The sequence below is a fragment of the Tachypleus tridentatus genome, chromosome 10 (genome assembly GCF_004210375.1).
Source record: "Tachypleus tridentatus isolate NWPU-2018 chromosome 10, ASM421037v1, whole genome shotgun sequence".
NCBI classification, from domain to species: Eukaryota; Metazoa; Arthropoda; class Merostomata; order Xiphosura; family Limulidae; genus Tachypleus; species Tachypleus tridentatus.
This window is the reverse complement of record NC_134834.1, coordinates 100,642,282-100,661,194: the sequence shown is the minus strand read 5'-3', so window position 1 is coordinate 100,661,194 and position 18,913 is coordinate 100,642,282. Positions and strand designations below refer to the sequence as shown.

The window sequence follows — 18,913 nt, the reverse complement described above, 5'->3', positions numbered from 1 at the left end:
TGCAGACATGGCAGCTAAATCTATCTGCTCTGGCACTATCACTACTGTGTTTATTCCATACATGGACTATGGTCCTGTATTCGAGGCTCAGCTCCATGCCAGCTGGCAGTCGACTTTGAGTGAGGAATGCGACAACAAGCTTTTACAAATAAAACCTTATGTTGGACTTTTGCCATCTAGCTTCCGTAAGTTTCCGGAAGGAGGAAGTTGTTCTAACTAGACTACGCATTGGTCACAGTTTTTTAACTCATTGTTTTCTTTTATCTGGAACTGATGTACCAATGTGTAGTATGTGTAACAGTCAGATCACTATAAGCCACATTTTACTTTCTTGCCATCGTTACGACTCTCAACGACAGAACCATTTTAAACATGTTCTGTCCCAAGGTTTGTCCATTACATCAGACAGTGTTATTGGTGACAGTGACACTGTCCACCTTGATAAAGATTTTAGTTGTTTAATGGCCATTACACCTTTTTAATTGTGGTTCCCTTTTAAGAGTCACAATCTCTCTAGTTCAATTTGAAATTGGAAAATGGCCATAACATTAAATAACTCGACACTAGGACTGGAAAGGCCAACTTCAGGTGACTAACACTGCTGTTTGAACTACCCGTTAGTTGTCCTGGCGAGGTAGTATTACAATTTTGCTGCATGTCTTTTAACACTTTTATTACTTTACCTTTTGATACTGGCCATAATGGCACATAACCCAGAACCAGGACTGGAAAGACCAACTTCAGGTGACTGGTGGTGGTTCTTGTACTTACCTGTTAGTCTTCCTGGTGGGTTATGATCATTACCATTATGCTACAGAAAGTCCTTTACAACTTCTCTTACTGTAGTTTCTTAACATTGTAGACTGGATGTCAACATTGGTTTTATGCTTTTTCTGTTTTTCAATGATGTTTTGTTTTACCTTCATTTCTTTTTATGAATTTTACTGCATTTACTTTATTTTTACTTTTTTACCAGAGGTTTGTTGCAGATAGCCTAGCTGCTCTGTGCTATAAAACACTAAATCAATCAATCAATTCTTATCATTTTTTCACACACTTATTGGGATTAAGTGTCTGAATTTGTTGTAATGTAAACTCATAATTTTTATAAAGTGACATACCAGTATGTCTGAGTCTTTTAATGCTAAACATAAAGCTTCTATACTGATGGTTGGCAAAGCACAGAAAGCCCATTGTGCAACTTTATGTTTAACAACATACATATATTTTTATATATTTCTCTTTACTTAGTACAATTCTCTTAACCTTCTTGTTGCAACTTACCAAGTTTATTGTTATGATTTATGTATTTTAAATTTCTGGTAAAAATGTTGATTCAGTGTCAAAACTGTCACTTATTGGTGCTGGATATTCAGGTTTATTGTTATCCTTTTTCTAGGTTTGTTAGTGTTGTTTGTGCAGTCAACAATAAACCTGGAACAATATATTCAGTTGTTTTGAACGAATTACCCAAGCTCTTTTGCTCTGTAACTTCACTTTGACCAAAATATAAACTTGAATTTGTTGTTTACCCTAACTTTTACAATATTCTTTGTTTCAAAATGAAAAGAAATTTAGAGCAAATACATAAATACATCTGTTAAAAAGTTTGTTTATGAAGAAATGTATTTATATTCAGCTCCTCAAGGTAAGTGTGAGATGGACAGCGCCCTCTGGGAAATTCCTACAACATTAGAAGATCATGTAGTGAGTGATGATAGTTCTTCTTATTCTCCTCTCACGCTGCTAACCACCCTTGATTCTAGTCATCATGGGTCAGAAGTGAAAAGGTAAATCCATAAATAAATATTTTCATTTACATAAAATCTCTAGATGCTTAGCCATGCTTCTTTTTAAATAAACCTGAAAGCTTTTCCTTTAACTTATGCATGGTGTTTTCAGGATTACTGATAAGTTTTCATTGAGAAACATTTTGTTTTTTATAGTGTTCATATGGTAATTTAAAAGTTTATTTTCTATGTATGGATTTTGTATTGTTAAAAAGGGAAAATTTACAAATTTCTGTATTTTCAAATCCCAATCGAATCATTTTCATGTTTTATTCTGGAAGAATGTGTTTTAATTCTAATTACATTTTATGTACATTTTCACTATATCCTGATCACATTTCATGAGTTTCATTTGGTAGCTGGATATTTATTTTATTTATCTGCTTTATCATAGTCAAAGTACCCCAGTTTGTCAGTTTAACTGAAGATTCCTGCTTGACCTGTTTTATGTGAACCACAATGATGTCTAATTGCAGTGTTATTTGGCACCCTTGTGAAGGAAATCAGCTTGTGTCTCTTGTGGATAATAAACTTCTCCTATGGGACATCAATGCTAATGGAACAGAAGCTAAAGTAAGTCAACTGATCAATATTGTTGATACTTGGGTTCTTTTGTGTGATATTACTACCAAGGAAACAGAGATTAAAGTAAATTAACTGATAGATATTGTCAGCTTTCTAAAATAAGCTGTGTAATATTAATCTACACAATCTGTTAGAAGAACACAAGATCTAAAATCTAAACAATCTGTTAGAAATACACAAGATCTAAAATCTAAACAATCTGTTAGAAATACACAAGATCTAAAATCTAAACAATCTGTTAGAAATACACAAGATCTAAAATCTAAACAATCTGTTAGAAATACACAAGATCTAAAATCTTTAATTTTGATTGAATTTTTCATCTCTCCCTTTTTTTTTTTGCATCGATTGTATAGAAATTTTCTTTGGTAGAAAAACAACTTGTGTAGATTTTTTTTTCAAATTTAGTGCACTGATAGATCTTTAAAACTTACACATGTGTATCATGTTTGGTCTAAATATGTGTAATATGGACTGAATTATTCAACAAAAACTGCTCAAATTTGACCACTTTTATGAGTGTAACAATATGGAAAATGTTACATGAGCTATCAGTCTAAAGGTGTTACTACAACTTAATCCTACTTAAAAATGGCCCTTTTTTGTCATTTGTGTTGGAGAGAGCTGGTTTACAGCAGCAAAGGTATAGGGTGAAAGGATGTACAGATATATAAGTATTGGTTAGGCCAAGCAAATTACATTATCAGAGTGTAGCACAAGGTTTTTGAAATTATCATGGAGGTGGATGATTACTATTCATTACCAACTTTTAAGCAGTTTGTGTCTCAATTTTGATTTTGTTAGTTTAATCTTATGTTCAGTCCTTTTTTGGCTACACATTTTTTTTGCACCTAAGGTGTTGTTGATTAGATAGAACATGGTCATAGAAACAGATTGTTTAGAAGGTACAACATCAAAGCCATAGAAACAGTTTGTTTAGAAGGTACAACATCAATGTCATGAAACAGTTTGTTTAGAAGGTACAACATCAATGTCATAGAAACAGTTTGTTTAGAAGGTACAACATTAAAGTTATAGAAACAGTTTGTTTAGAAGGTACAACATCAATGTCATAGAAACAGTTTGTTTAGAAGGTACAACATCAATGTCATAGAAAGAGTTTGTTTAGAAGGTACAACATCAATGTCATAGAAACAGTTTGTTTAGAAGGTGCAACATCAATGTCATAGAAAGAGTTTGTTTAGAAGGTACAACATCATTGTCATAGAAACAGTTTGTTTAGAAGGTACAACATTAAAGTTATAGAAACAGTTTGTTTAGAAGGTACAACATCAATGTCATAGAAACAGTTTGTTTAGAAGGTACAACATTAAAGTTATAGAAACAGTTTGTTTAGAAGGTGCAACATCAAAGTCATAGAAACAGTTTGTTTAGAAGGTACAACATCAAAGTCATGAAACAGTTTGTTTAGAAGGTACAACATCATACAGTCATAGAAACAGTTTGTTTAGAAGGTACAACATCAATGTCATAGAAACAATTTGTTTAGAAGGTACAACATCAAAGCCATAGAAACAGTTTGTTTAGAAGGTGCAACATCAATGTCATAGAAACGGTTTGTTTAGACGGTGCAACATCAAAGTCATAGAAACAGTTTGTTTAGAAGGTGCAACATCAAAGTCATAGAAACAGTTTGTTTAGAAGGTACAACATCAAAGTCATAGAAACAGTTTGTTTAGAAGGTACAACATCAAAGTCATAGAAACAGTTTGTTTAGAAGGTACAACATCAAAGTCATAGAAACAGTTTGTTTAAAAGGTACAACATTAAAGTCATAGAAACAGTTTGTTTAGAAGGTGCAACATCAAAGTCATAGAAACAGTTTGTTTAGAAGGTACAACATCAAAGTCATAGAAACAGTTTGTTTAGAAGGTACAACATCAAAGTCATGAAACAGTTTGTTTAAAAGGTACAACATCATACAGTCATAGAAACAGTTTGTTTAGAAGGTACAACATCAAAGTCATAGAAACAGTTTGTTTAGAAGGTGCAACATCAAAGTCATAGAAACAGTTTGTTTAGAAGGTGCAACATCAAAGTCATAGAAACAGTTTGTTTAGAAGGTGCAACATCAAAGTCATAGAAACAGTTTGTTTAGAAGGTACAACATCAAAGTCATAGAAACAGTTTGTTTAGAAGGTGCAACATCAAAGTCATAGAAACAGTTTGTTTAGAAGGTACAACATCAAAGTCATAGAAACAGTTTGTTTAGAAGGTACAACATTAAAGTCATAGAAACAGTTTGTTTAGAAGGTGCAACATCAATGTCAGAGAAACAGTTTGTTTAGAAGGTACAACATCAATGTCATAGAAACAGTTTGTTTAGAAGGTACAACATTAAAGTTATAGAAACAGTTTGTTTAGAAGGTGCAACATCAAAGTCATAGAAACAGTTTGTTTAGAAGGTGCAACATCAAAGTCATAGAAACAGTTTGTTTAGAAGGTGCAACATCAAAGTCATAGAAACAGTTTATTTAGAAGGCACAACATCAAAATCATAGAAACAGTTTGTTTAGAAGGTACAACATCAAAGTCATAGAAACAGTTTGTTTAGAAGGTGCAACATCAAAGTCATAGAAACAGTTTGTTTAGAAGGTACAACATCAATGTCATAGAAACAGTTTGTTTAGAAGGTACAACATCAATGTCATAGAAACAGTTTGTTTAGAAGGTACAACATTAAAGTTATATAAACAGTTTGTTTAGAAGGTACAACATCAATGTCATAGAAACAGTTTGTTTAGAAGGTACAACATGAATGTCATAGAAACAGTTTGTTTAGAAGGTACAACATCAATGTCATAGAAACAGTTTGTTTAGAAGGTACAACATCAATGTCATAGAAACAGTTTGTTTAGAAGGTACAACATCAATGTCATAGAAACAGTTTGTTTAGAAGGTACAACATCATTGTCATAGAAACAGTTTGTTTAGAAGGTACAACATTAAAGTTATAGAAACAGTTTGTTTAGAAGGTACAACATTAAAGTCATAGAAACAGTTTGTTTAGTAGGTACAACATCATACAGTCATAGAAACACTTTGTTTAGAAGGTGTGATATATATATATATATATGTGAGTTTAATTATTTTTACTGTATATTTTGGTATCAAGTGTATTTTTTAAATGTGTCACTGTTTTTCTTTAGATTGTAGCAACAGGTTCTGCTGACATGAAAGGGAAGCCTCAAATAAATGCAGCAAGTTGGAATCCTCACCAGAATTGTAACATTGTAGCAGCTGCTGTTGATACCAGTGTTCGTGGATGGGATCTGCGTACCATGCAGTGAGTGTTCAGTTTTCTTTTTTTGGATATTTCAGGGACAGTTTCCAGCTCTTATTGTACATTAGTTATGTGTGATCTTAGTTTTGAACTAATCTTTCTTATCCAACAGACAGTCCTGGGTGATTGAGAGTGCTCATGGACAGCTTGTGAGAGAGCTCGACTTTAATCCAAATCGTCAGTATTTTCTCGTAACTTGTGGTGATGACTGCCATACGAAATTTTGGGATATTCGCAGTCCTGGTGCACCAGTTCTTGTGCAGTCACATCATTCTCACTGGTAAGTACTGACATTTTTTCAACAGGTGTGTTTCTAGTTTTTATAATTTCATTTCTAGGAACATAAAGGAAATGAATACCTGAAACTTTCAGAAAGTGGAACTTCATTTTTCAGGAATTGAAAATTTTTCAAAAATACTTGGCTTTACGTTTTATTATTTAAATTTTTGTTATCTAAATGTTTTGGTTACTTATAATGAACATTTGTAGATATACCAGAAATAATATACTGGTTTTTACACATATGTGTTGCTTATAGTTTCAATGAAAGGTCCAGTATACAAAGTAAAAGAAATATATATTTTTTAGTACAGCTGCATGGGTTTGTCTGATCAGAAACATGTACCATTTTTTTTTAACTTGTCTATTTTCTTGTGATGTGAGAAAATAGTTATTGGTACAATTAGAAGATTTTTATTCATAAAGAGTGTTTGTAATTTTAGATATATGACTATATATTTTCAGTTGATCAGGTGTTTCATGTGATTTTACACTTACATGATTTATATTGATAAAGAATATCTGTATTTATGTGCATGACAATATATTTTATTGGTGAGATGGTTCATATGTTGTTGCATGATTTCTACTGATCAGGAAATTTGTAGTTTTTGAATAGTAATATTCAATCCTCTCAAGCACTGACCACTTTTCACACATTTTCTGTTTTTATTTTAGCAACTGAAGCACAAACCTGTTGATCATAAAGCAGTGAGTCATTCATGTGATGCAATAACCAAAGCATTCTCACAGAGTTTATCATAATTCAAGAATGTGATGGGTGAAGAATTATCAGCTATTACAGTATAGTGGTTGAAACAAGAATTGTTTTACATTAAAAAAGTACAAAATAATGGCTCTGTACTGTCTGAGCCAATTCCACAAACTTGGTAGGGTGATTGAAATTTAATAGCATAAGTTACAAAGTGTGTAAGTGCTCATGAACATACACACATGTATATATATATAATTTCTATTTACTCACAAGTACTTAAATTTTAGTTATGTTTATTAAAGTATAGAACATTAAGTAAAAGATATTAGAAAAACAATGATTTCTAGTATTTACGTGTTATGAAATTTACACTTATGCATTGCACTTGCTAAGCCTCACTGTAAGCCTTGTTTGTTTTTATGTGGAAGGTGAATACAAGTTAATTTTTGTAGATTTTAAAGATGCATTTCAATAGACCAAAAAAATAATAACTCACAATAGTGATGCATAGTTTTACTTACATGCACTGAAAGTAGAGCTGTGTAATTAAATTTTGAAATCAATTCTTTTATACATCATAATGTGCCCTTTGACCCATTTGAGGGTTGATATGATTTTGACTAAGAATTTAGGGTAAGGGAAGATATGCCTAATATTAATTTATTGTAAAATTCAGTACAAAAATTCCATGAAAACAGACAGATAATTATTTGATATCATTAAAAAGATATATTAACTCTGAGTAAGTTATTTTAATATTTTGCATGTGTTTTTTGAGGTTTGAGGAATTTTTTTGCTAATGATAATACAAAATATTAACTGACTTAAAAAACAAAGTCAACTTCAGTGAACATTCAAGACCAGATTTATTACATCAGTAACTACTAAGTAGCTGAATACCTTTGATATTTCATTTATTCTCTTTAAAACTTCATGGAAAATAATAATGTAGAAGTTAACATTGAGACTTAACCCACACATATATCTGTTTCATTTGTTATTACTTTAAATACAACCTTTCTACCATTTCAAATCATGAGTAATCTGATAAAACACAACAATGTGGATGATTTTTATTTTAAAAAAAATTAGCGTTAGAAGTCTTCAGTTGTATTACCTGATGTTATAATACCTTCAAGTGCTATAGCACTTGTGGTAGGCCCAGCACAGGTAGTCCCTTATGTAACTTTGTTCTTAAGAATAAAAACAAAGCTGTGATTTCTAGATAAACAATTTGTTTTGTCAATGATAGAATGAGGGATGATACATTTCATGTAGTAATTCAGAACATCAATATTATTCTTTGATGGTGACATATGTAGGTTGTCCTCTTTGGAACTATGTTTCTGAATGAAAACAAATTAGAATTTTCACACTTATGTGTATCTATACTCTGGTGAAGATTCGTTTCATAAAGGTGGAATTAATAATGTATGTTTCATGTACATAGCTCCAATTCTTCATAAATTTTCACAGTATTTACATAATCACAACCTATGAATTTATGGAATAATCTTTTATTGCTTCATAGTTTAACTCGTTGTTTCATGACTTGTATAGAATATTTCATGAGTTTCTCTTCATTAGAATATTATCATGTTTTAGTTTTATTCACTCCTTTTCAACATTTTTCTAACCTAATAAAAAAATATGTATGGATGCGAGTTAAGAAGACTATGGATTTTCACCTTTAGTGTATGTTTTTCATTTTATACGTTTTTTCTGTGAGTAATATTATTTTGATAAATTCAGTACTATAGCCTTTACTTTCACATTTTGTTCTTTCATTATAATTATTTAGAGGTTCAGTATTAAAACTTTTAATTTAATTTTGTATTCAATTCTGTAATTATTATTTTCTATGTTAAGTATTAAACCTTCAGTTTTTTCCTAGATTTAATATTAAAGTCTTTAAATACTATTTTTCCTAGGTTTAGTATAAAAGCGTTTCACCTTATACTTTGTTCTGTAATTATTATTATTTTTCTAGGTTCAGTATTAAAGTCTATCATCTTATACTGATACTGAGTATTTATGTTCAGTCTGTATGTATAAATAGAATAGTTAAAACTGGTATACAAGGTAAGCATTCACAATTTGTTAAGTGTAATTGGTGAAATAAGGGGGTTTATTTGTGAACCTGGGACTGGCATGTACTTTTAAGGAAGTTAGTAATGAAGACGTGCAATTTGTATGTAGAGTTTGTAGATTGGATGGAATGGTGGAAGCTATCATAATTAAAGTAGAAGCAACAGATAAAGAAAAGTGTAGACTGTGGGAAATAACAGAATCATATAAATACAAGGGGTTGATAAAGGCACTTAAAAAAATGGCAGTAATCTAATTTTGTGAGGGATAATGCCCAGAATTAATTATGGGGTTGAAGTTATAAGTAGGTTACTTGGGCCAAATATTAGACTTGAACAGATGTAAAGATTAACAGATTGGTTGATTTAACTTGTAGGATCAGTTCAGTGGATAATTTACATTTAAATAAGATAGGGACTGGCTTATTTGCTAAGACTATTAACTCAGCTGTAAGGGAAGATTTAAACTGTGCCCGGCATGACCAGTTGAGTTAAGGCGTTTGACTCGTAATCTTAGGGTCACGGGTTCAATTCCCCATATCACCCTTTCAGCCATAGGGGCATTATAATGTGAAGGTCAATCCCATTATTCATTGGTAAAAGAGTTGGCAATGGATGGTAATGACTAGCTGCCTTCCCTTTAGTCTTATGTTGCTAAATTAGGGATGGCTAGGGCAGATAGCCCTTGAATAGCTGTGCACGAAATTCAAAAGACAAACAAACAGATTTAAACTAAGATTAGACAGTGTTCAGGGACCAGAAAAACTAAATGCAAAAAGAATAAGAGGCAGATAAAAATTTAGCACAGGAAATGTGTACAGAAGTAATTATAAGAATAGGCTTAAGTGTTGCTATTGTAATGCTATAAGTATAATAAATAAAATAGATGACTTTAGGACACTGGTAGTAATAGAAGGTTTTGATATAATGGGAATAACTGAAGCATGGTTAAACATAGATGATTTTAATGACAGAAGTTTCTTTGAAATACATGGTTATAGGTTATTTAATAGAGACAGAGTAGTAAATAGCTGGAGAGGAGTGGCTTCATGTGTAATGTGTAAGTTACATCCTGTTGAAGTTGAGGATATCAAAGATAATAGCAAAGAGATTGAATCTGTTTGAGTGTCTGTTAGTAGATTTAAAGGGAAAAGGCTTTTAGTAGGAATTTGTTATGGACCACCAAATGATCCTGATGAAATTAGTGGGAAACTTTACAATGATATTATGATTTCATTTGTTAATGAAGTCACAAGTATGGATGGTTTTAATTTCAGTCATATAAATTGAGAAATGATAGAGTCAAATTATAAGGGAGAAAAGGTTCTGAAAACTGTTTAAATGGTTTCTTCACCAATTAGTCACAGAACATACGAGAAACAATGTTGTTTTAGATTTATTGTTAACTTCAAATATAGAAATGATCCAGAGAGTAAAAATTGGGGAACATCTGGGTACAAGTGATCATTGCTCCATTATGTTCAATAATTTGATACATGTAGCGATAAGGAATAATGATAATGTGGTTATAAATTTCAGAAAACAAATTTTGAAGGGATGCAACAAGACTTATCTGTTGTGAATTGGGCAGGTGAATTATTTGGTGATACTGATACACAAAGAATTTAACAGATAAGTTAAAGTATAATTTTAAAAAGTTTAAATTGACTGGTGTCATAGGAGACTTAGAAGATTATAGAATATCAAAAAACATTGGTTAAACAGGAAATTAGAATATCAGAAATGATGTATGAGGAAAGGTTGACTTAAAATGTAAAAATTAACAGTAAGGATTTCTTTAAATACATAAAGGGTAAACACAATGCTAGGATTGGGGTTAGGACTCTTGAGGTATTGTAAAGGAAGGGTCATATCTAACGGTTATGAGATGGTGGGTTATTAAATTTTTTATTCAGTTTTCACTAATAAAGATGTAAATAGTATTCCACATCCTGAACAGTTGATGGACAAAAACAAACTTGAACAAGGTGACTGCATTAATCCTGAGCAGAAAAATATAAAGAATGATAATGCTCCATTCCTAGATAATATTTTCACAAGGGTTTTGAAAGTGGCTGAAAATTGGATATGATATCCACTAGCTACTCTTTTTTTCTTTTGGTCCTTGAATAGTGGGAAGGTACCAGAGGACTGGTAGTTAGCTAATGTAACCACTCTTTTCAAGGGAGGTAATAAAAATTGTCCCAGTAATTATATACCCATTAGCCTTACATCAGTTATGGGAAAAGGCTTGGAAAGTCTGATAAAAGATACTTTTTAAAGTCATTTGACAAAGATTAGAATTTTATTAGTTAGTTAACATGGTTTTACTAAGGAAAAAACGTGTATTATAAATCTTTTAATGTGTTTTGGAAAGGTTACTGCATATGTAGATTGAGAGCAAGGTTGTATATTTGATGTGTTTGGATTTTCAGAAAGCATTTGACAAGGTGCCACATAAAATTCTTGTAAAAATTTATCTCTATAGGTGTGGGGGATAATTCATTGGATAGAAAAATGTTGGAGTTTAGTCAAACTGGATTAATGTCAAAAGTGGGGTATCTCAGGGCTCAGTTTTAGGTCCTTTGCTCTTTTTGTTTTAAATCAGTGATGTGGATGAAGAAATAGTCAATAAATTACATAAATTTTCAAATTATATCAAGGTCTTGGATGTTGCTGGTTGTGAAGAGGATGCTGCTGATTTACAAAAGGATTTAGATCATTTAATGACTTGGGAAAGTAAATAGTAAATAGGTTTTAATTATAATAAATGGAAGATACTGCATGTGGCTTACCATAATTTGATTTATAATTTGGATGGAAATACCCTTAACAGTCTTATGAAAGAAAATGATCTTTGTGTAATGGTTGATCAGTGTTTGAAGTCATCCAAGTAGTGTTCTCTTGCTGGTGGTAAAGCAAATAGGATTTTAGGTTGTATGTATAGAAATATTGAATAGAAGCCTAAAGATGTTATAACTTCATGGTATAAACTGGTTGTTAAACACTCTTTGAAACACTGTATTCAATCTTGGACTCTGTATCTCAAAAAAGATATTGAATTGTTGGAAAAAGTTCAGAGAAAGGTTACTAGAATAGTAATGTACTTACTGTTTTAGTCTGTTACAAGAATAGTGCATGGAATGGAGGAATTGTCATATGATGAGAGGCTGAAACCTCTCAAACTTTTAATTTTTTCCTGAAAAAAGAAGAGTTGGGGGAATTTAATAGTGAAAATAGCAGAACTAAGGGACACAAATTTTTATTTTGGTAGGTTAGAAGTCATCTTCAGCTAAGACGATTGTATTTTTCTAGCAGTGTGTTTGGCCATTGGAATAAGTTATCTTCAACTATTGTAAAGGCAGTATATTTAAATAAGTTAAAAAAAGCTTCATAATTACACAAATGATAAGATTTTTTTAAAAATTTATTTCTTAATAGTTTAGAGGATGAAACAGCTGAGATATACCAATAGGTCCTATGTTTTCCCATGATTTTAATTATTTGTCCAGGCTAATTATTGGATATCATTTTTAATTCAGTCTTACTGTTCTGTGATTATGTTTCCAGACTAAACCAAAATTTGTATTTTCCACTGGTGTCAAAGACTTACTCACTGCATGTATGTTCTTTCTTCACCAGCACGTAGTCGTATATTAAACAAAATTAATGTGAGTCATTGGTTATTTTTCAGGGTGTGGAGTGTTCGATTCAACCACTTTCATGATCAGCTGGTACTATCATCAAGTAGTGATTCAAGGGTAGTATTATCTAGAGTTGTATCAATTTCTTCTGAACCTTTTGGCCACCTGGTAGAAGAAGAAGAGAGCCTGAATGGTCACGAAGACAACATTAAGGAAAGGTGATGAATGCTATAAAACATGATATGTAGATACAACAAAAGGGAACTGAGTTTGAACAGAATCTCAGAATCTTCAGATTATTCAGCTTTTCTCATACTGTTCGTTGTTGGATTTTTAACTGTTGTGCCTGTTTTAGATAGAAATATGTTTTAATTGTATCCTTCATATTCAGCTTTGTCAATATATGTGATTATAATGATGTATTTATATTATTTTATGTAAGGATTGCAGACGGTGTACTTACTGTTTTAGTGACTGTGTAATGATTGTTGACAGTGATGTACTTACTGTTTTAGTGACAGTGTAATGGACAGTGATGTACTTACTGTTTTAGTGACAGTGTAATGGACAGTGATGTACTTATTGTTTTAGTGACAGTGTAATGATTGTTGACAGTGATGTACTTACTGTTTTAGTGACAGTGTAATGATTGTTGAGTGATGTACTTACTGTTTTAGTGAGTGTAATGATTGTTGACAGTGATGTACTTACTGTTTTAGTGAGTGTAATGATTGTTGAGAGTGATGTACTTACTGTTTGTGTGACAGTGTAATAATTGTAGTGAGTGATGTACTCACTGTTTGTGTGATATTTGTATATTTGCTATCAAGTAACATTGTAACTAATGTTTTTTGGTGTTCAGTGATGATGTGGTTACTTTATATAGTAACAGTTTTGTTATAATCAGTTCTGTAACTGAAAGAACAGTATTCCTGTAGTTAAAATAATTGTTTTATTTTATGTCTGTTTGTTTGATAGAGAAACTTCAGTAGCTGCACTGGTCTTAATAGAGGTACAGATGTACAGTTTATTTTAGTGATTCTTCATGAACAGTTTAAGAAACTTGAATATTAGTTTCTTCTTGATGTACAGTGAATTAGATAATTAAATTGCTGGTATATTTATATATACGTATATTGGAGTACCAGTTTACTTTAGTATCAGTTCCTTTTGATAAATAAATACTTATTGTATCATTGCTGGTTAGGGTAGTGTATGTGGTTGTAATAAGATGGTGATTTTAATTCATGGTGTTTTTATGGGATTTGTGCAGAAATCTCGAAGATGGTATCATAGCAACTTATGAAGAGCATGAAGATAGTGTTTATGCAGCAGAATGGTCCAGTGTCGATCCATGGTTGTTTGCTTCTCTCAGCTACGACGGAAGACTCGTTTTGAACAAAGTCCCTCGGGCAGAGAAATATAGAATACTACTTTAAATTTATTGTTGCATGATGTAAGTTTGGTTGATAATTTAGGAGATGTTCAGCACTTTATTATCAGTGACATGGTCCAGGGAAAGTGTTCTTAAAATATCATACAGCCAGATGGAAGTTGTGGTTAGAAAGTAATGATAACAACTGAAAAAACTTTTAACTTTTAGAAGCTTCCTGTCAAAAATTTGGAAACATTTTCGTCTATTGCAAGTAATAGTTATAAACCTGTACTTAATTCATTGAACATGTGAAAATTAACCCTTGTGTCTGGAATGTACTTTATGTATCACAATGTCACACTTTATCACAGGCTACCCCTTTAAAATTTCCAGAGTTCCTAAAGTTTTTGTTCAAAGGAACAGTTACGTCCTCTTGTAAGGAAGCTTGACACTTTTTGTATTTCAAGCAAATGTCATTTCCCTGTTCTTTATAAGTCAAGTTTCTGGGAAGTGAAAAATGTATTTTTCTTTGGATAAAAATTACCCTTATTTGCTTTTAGCTAAGTTTTTTTGTTTCTGTCTGGGACATCAAGGTATCCAAACATTCATTAGTTGGTTTAATTTACTTTGTGGCTTGCTTAATACAGATAAAAAGAACTTAACTTTATCAAATTATGTTACTTTCTCCAGTAATTGATCTTTTGATATACTTTTGGTTAGAAATAAAACACTTTATTCCTGCAAATGTTAGTTCCAAATGTATAGTTTCTATAAAAAGACCACATTACCCTTTGCTACTCGAATCATGAATGGTGATGTGTAAAAGATAAAACAAATACCTTGGTTATGCTGCTGACTGATTTATTGAGAAAATGAAAAGTAAAGACTGGTGGTTTTACAGAAGGTGACCAGTCTTATATTAAGAAAGAAACAGGATTTGAAAAGCTGAAGTATTGAAATCCTGTTTTTATTAAAGCAGAAAAGATTTGTTTGTCAAACTTCCTTCTGACGAAGAAAGCAAGTGTTGTGGTTAAATGGTTGGGCAGGAGTTGAGAGTCACATTTCCAAATGCCCTGCCATCAACAAGTTTCTGTATAACACCATTCAACTCCACGTAGCGCATACATCCTACAAAGTTCTGCATGGTATTCATTCCTCGAAGCCCTGTCGGGTCAGGTACCCCACCCACGTATAAGGGGTCTTTGGTGTCGGTTGAAGATACACCAGCCTGCCCAATACCAGGAGTACTAGAATGTCCATCAATGCTGAGCGTAACCACATTCTTGGTCTTCACGGCTATAAGAGAACATTATTGTATTAATTATCCAGATATCTCAACATCTGTAATACTTCAAAGGATTTGTGTTTTTATAGAAAATGTAACAATGTCTAATTCATTTTAACAACTTATGATTAGACCTGATAAATGCATGAACAAAAATTCCCAGCGTTTGGTTTTCTTTGTATCAATAATACAAGATAAAATAATCTCATAATAAGAATTCACAAAGTAAAGAAACATTATATTACTATTAACTTAATATTAAATGGTTCACAGCTACTTAGATTATATATATATCAGTGCATTTAATTTGTCTGAACAGCTTTTAGTCTTATTTTCTATTATTTAACTGGTATACAGCATGTCAAATATCATAAATGTTAATAAAACTCCATAAAGATTCTTATAAAGGTAATATCAACTACTTTATTCATATTAAAAGAACATTTTTGTTTCATAATATTTATCTGTACACAACATTCAGAATGCTATTCTGTGTGAATAGACTGTCTTAGGGGACTAACATAGCTCAGTCATAAAAGAAAGGTGTCTTGAAAGACTTTCATCTTTGAGACCTAGCTCGACTTGAAAGTGGAAGTCTTTCAAAACATTGTCTTTTTCCAACTCTTACTTTTGTAAGTTAGTCGTCCAGTATTTTCTCCACAAAAGGCATGCTGTAATAGGCAGTGGTTGCCCATTTTATCTTTCTTCATCATGAAGAATTAACTAAATCATCTATAAAGTATGCTGTTTGATGAGAGGATTTTACTTTTATTCACTAGATTACTTGTTACGAGAGAAGGTTTGACAGAAGTACATAAGGAATGAAAAAGAGTAGCTGTCATTACAAACTCGTTAAAACGTTATTAACAGAAGTACATAAAGAATGAAAAAGAGTAGCTGTCATTACAAACTCGTTAAAACGTTATTAACAGAAGTACATAAGGAATGACAAAGAGTAGCTGTCATTACAAACTAGTTAAAACGTTATAAACAGAAGTACATAAGGAATGACAAAGAGTAGCTGTCATTACAAACTAGTTAAAACGTTATTAACAGAAGTACATAAGGAATGACAAAGAGTAGCTGTCATTACAAACTAGTTAAAACGTTATTAACAGAAGTACATAAGGAATGACAAAGAGTAGCTGTCATTACAAACTAGTTAAAACGTTATTAACAGAAGTACATAAGGAATGACAAAGAGTAGCTGTCATTACAAACTAGTTAAAACGTTATTAACAGAAGTACATAAGGAATGACAAAGAGTAGCTGTCATTACAAACTAGTTAAAACGTTATTAACAGAAGTACATAAGGAATGACAAAGAGTAGCTGTCATTACAAACTAGTTAAAACGTTATTAACAGAAGTACATAAGGAATGAAAAGAGTAGCTGTCATTACAAACTAGTTAAAACGTTATTAACAGAAGTACATAAGGAATGACAAAGAGTAGCTGTCATTACAAACTAGTTAAAACGTTATTAACAGAAGTACATAAGGAATGAAAAAGAGTAGCTGTCATTACAAACTAGTTAAAACGTTATTAACAGAAGTACATAAGGAATGAAAAAGAGTAGCTGTCATTACAAACTAGTTAAAATGTTATTAACAGAAGTACATAAGGAATGAAAAAAAGAGTAGCTGTCATTACAAACTAGTTAAAACGTTACCTTGGATGTTATGCCAGAAGCCATCACACAGCCAGTAGCTGTTTCCATTTATTGGCTCAAAGGTGACACTGATGATACCAGCTCCATTCTCTACGCTGAACATTACCTTCCCCTCGACCATCTGTAGAAGCATGAAGTCATAGCTACTGTGGACAGCAACTATAATACCAGAATTATGCCTTGGTTTGATATCTATACGGATAGCAACTTTTTGTCCAACTCTGTAGCTGTCATCTGCAAAAGGAACAAACAAAGCCACTTACTAATATTTCTTTAAAATATTGCATTAATGTTATGGTTCTTGTTATTGATAACAGAGACCCTAAATGCAGTGTTTTTTGTTATTGACAACATAAGATCTACCACCTTAGTATATAAGAGTAAGACATTCATGTTTCAACAAAACTATATATATAATTAGTCAAGTTATAAACTGTCAGTATCATCATCTGTAAGATTTGAAACCTTTCAATCCTTCCCTAATCCATACGTTGCTTTTCTGAATGTGGATATTTGACTTTTCTTCAGAAGTGAGTGTCATTTTAAGGTATGGCCACATGTTTTCAATGATAAAAATTGGTCATGTTACTTATAAATGTTTAACCAAATATTTTAGTTCAAAGTTTTCCTTGTACTAGATCTGCAAATATTTTTAGTATCACAAAATGCTTTATGTGCAACATGCTTGAACTGTCTGAAAAATTAATTTATAATGTGAGGGTTGTAGTTTTGGGTCCTTTTACAGCACAGGTGCTGAATTTTTAGAACACATAGCTCCTTGGTAGCTCCATGGTATATTGGTTGTGGAACATTGTTTTTAAAAGTGAGAAGATCACACTTGTTTGGAGGTTTTGAAACTTCATACTTAAAGCTCAGATGGTAACAAGAGTTAGCCACTAGAGCCTTAATATGCCATGATGACCCTGACTGATGATTGACTTAATATGCCATGATGACCCTGACTGATGATTGACTTACTGTGCCATGATGACCCTGACTGATGATTGACTTACTGTGCCATGATGACCCTGACTGATGATTGACTTACTGTGCCATGATGACCCTGACTGATGATTGACTTACTGTGCCATGATGACCCTGACTGATGATTGACTTAATATGCCATGATGACCCTGACTGATGATTGATTTTCAAGAACCAGAACTGGTTACAGGATCAGCCAGTTGTTTTAACAAATAACTGAAGAAATGTTATGTGAGTAGACATTAACATCCTGTTGTTGTTTTAACAAATAACTGTAGAAATGTTATGTGAGTAGACATTAACATCCTGTTGTTGTTTTAACAAATAACTGTAGAAATGTTATGTGAGTAGACATTAACATCCTGTTGTTGTTTTAACAAATAACTGTAGAAATGTTATGTGAGTAGACATTAACATCCTGTTGTTGTTTTAACAAATAACTGTAGAAATGTTATGTGAGTAGACATTAACATCCTGTTGTTGTTTTAACAAATAACTGTAGAAATGTTATGTGAGTAGACATTAACATCCTGTTGTTGTTTTAACAAATAACTGTAGAAATGTTATGTGAGTAGACATTAACATCCTGTTGTTGTTTTAACAAATAACTGTAGAAATGTTATGTGAGTAGACATTGACATCCTGTTGTTGTTTTAACAAATAACTGGAGGGATGCTGGTACACATTAATATCCTGCTGTTTTTCAATAAATATCTGGATGGATGCTGGTAGACATTAATATCCTCACTGATTTTAAAGTAATAACTGAATAAATGCTAGTAGAGATTAGCATTCTCATTGTGGGTCTACAACTTTGTTGGTTACAAAATCTAAATTATTTGTAATTAAACAAAGTAATTCAATTAAAAATACTCTGTGATGACAAGAAAACCCACTTGTAAAGAAAAATATGCATGTAAATATGGCTGGTATGGATAGAGAAATCTGTGTGAAGAGGAGTGAACGTGACAATAACCGAAGAAAGTCAAAACATTGCTTGTTCCTCTACATATAGCTTTCTCTACCTACACCAACTGTTTTTACACATATAATTAAATATACTGTAGGTAAACCCATTAGTTACTGATGGTTGTATCATTTGTAACTGGTGTAAATAGAGAGGATAAGAGGGTTTTCTAGATTTCTTTCATCTTTGTGTGCCTGTTCCTTATGCATGGTCACACATTAAAATAT

The 18,913-nt window shown here is 31.9% G+C and overlaps 2 protein-coding genes across 4 annotated transcripts in view; one reads left to right on the top strand and one right to left on the bottom strand.

Moving 5' to 3' along the window:
* The window catches only part of LOC143229947 (EARP-interacting protein homolog), a 42,498-nt gene extending 27,278 nt beyond the window's left edge, over nucleotides 1-15,220 (top strand). For all 3 annotated transcript variants that reach the window (XM_076462833.1, XM_076462834.1, XM_076462835.1), the window contains 6 exons: nucleotides 1,640-1,790; nucleotides 2,267-2,363; nucleotides 5,546-5,682; nucleotides 5,792-5,959; nucleotides 12,455-12,622; nucleotides 13,678-15,220. In XM_076462833.1, the coding sequence (XP_076318948.1) occupies nucleotides 1,640-1,790; nucleotides 2,267-2,363; nucleotides 5,546-5,682; nucleotides 5,792-5,959; nucleotides 12,455-12,622; nucleotides 13,678-13,843 (887 nt within the window). In that variant the 3' untranslated portion in view covers nucleotides 13,844-15,220. The remainder of the gene's footprint in view (nucleotides 1-1,639; nucleotides 1,791-2,266; nucleotides 2,364-5,545; nucleotides 5,683-5,791; nucleotides 5,960-12,454; nucleotides 12,623-13,677) is intronic.
* LOC143229943 (laminin subunit alpha-like) overlaps nucleotides 14,624-18,913 on the bottom strand; it is a 30,049-nt gene continuing 25,759 nt past the window's right edge. The window contains exons 13-14 of the mRNA XM_076462826.1: nucleotides 16,736-16,969; nucleotides 14,624-15,075 (exon numbers count right to left, since the gene is read on the bottom strand). Of these exons, the coding sequence (XP_076318941.1) occupies nucleotides 14,810-15,075; nucleotides 16,736-16,969 (500 nt within the window). The 3' untranslated portion in view covers nucleotides 14,624-14,809. The remainder of the gene's footprint in view (nucleotides 15,076-16,735; nucleotides 16,970-18,913) is intronic.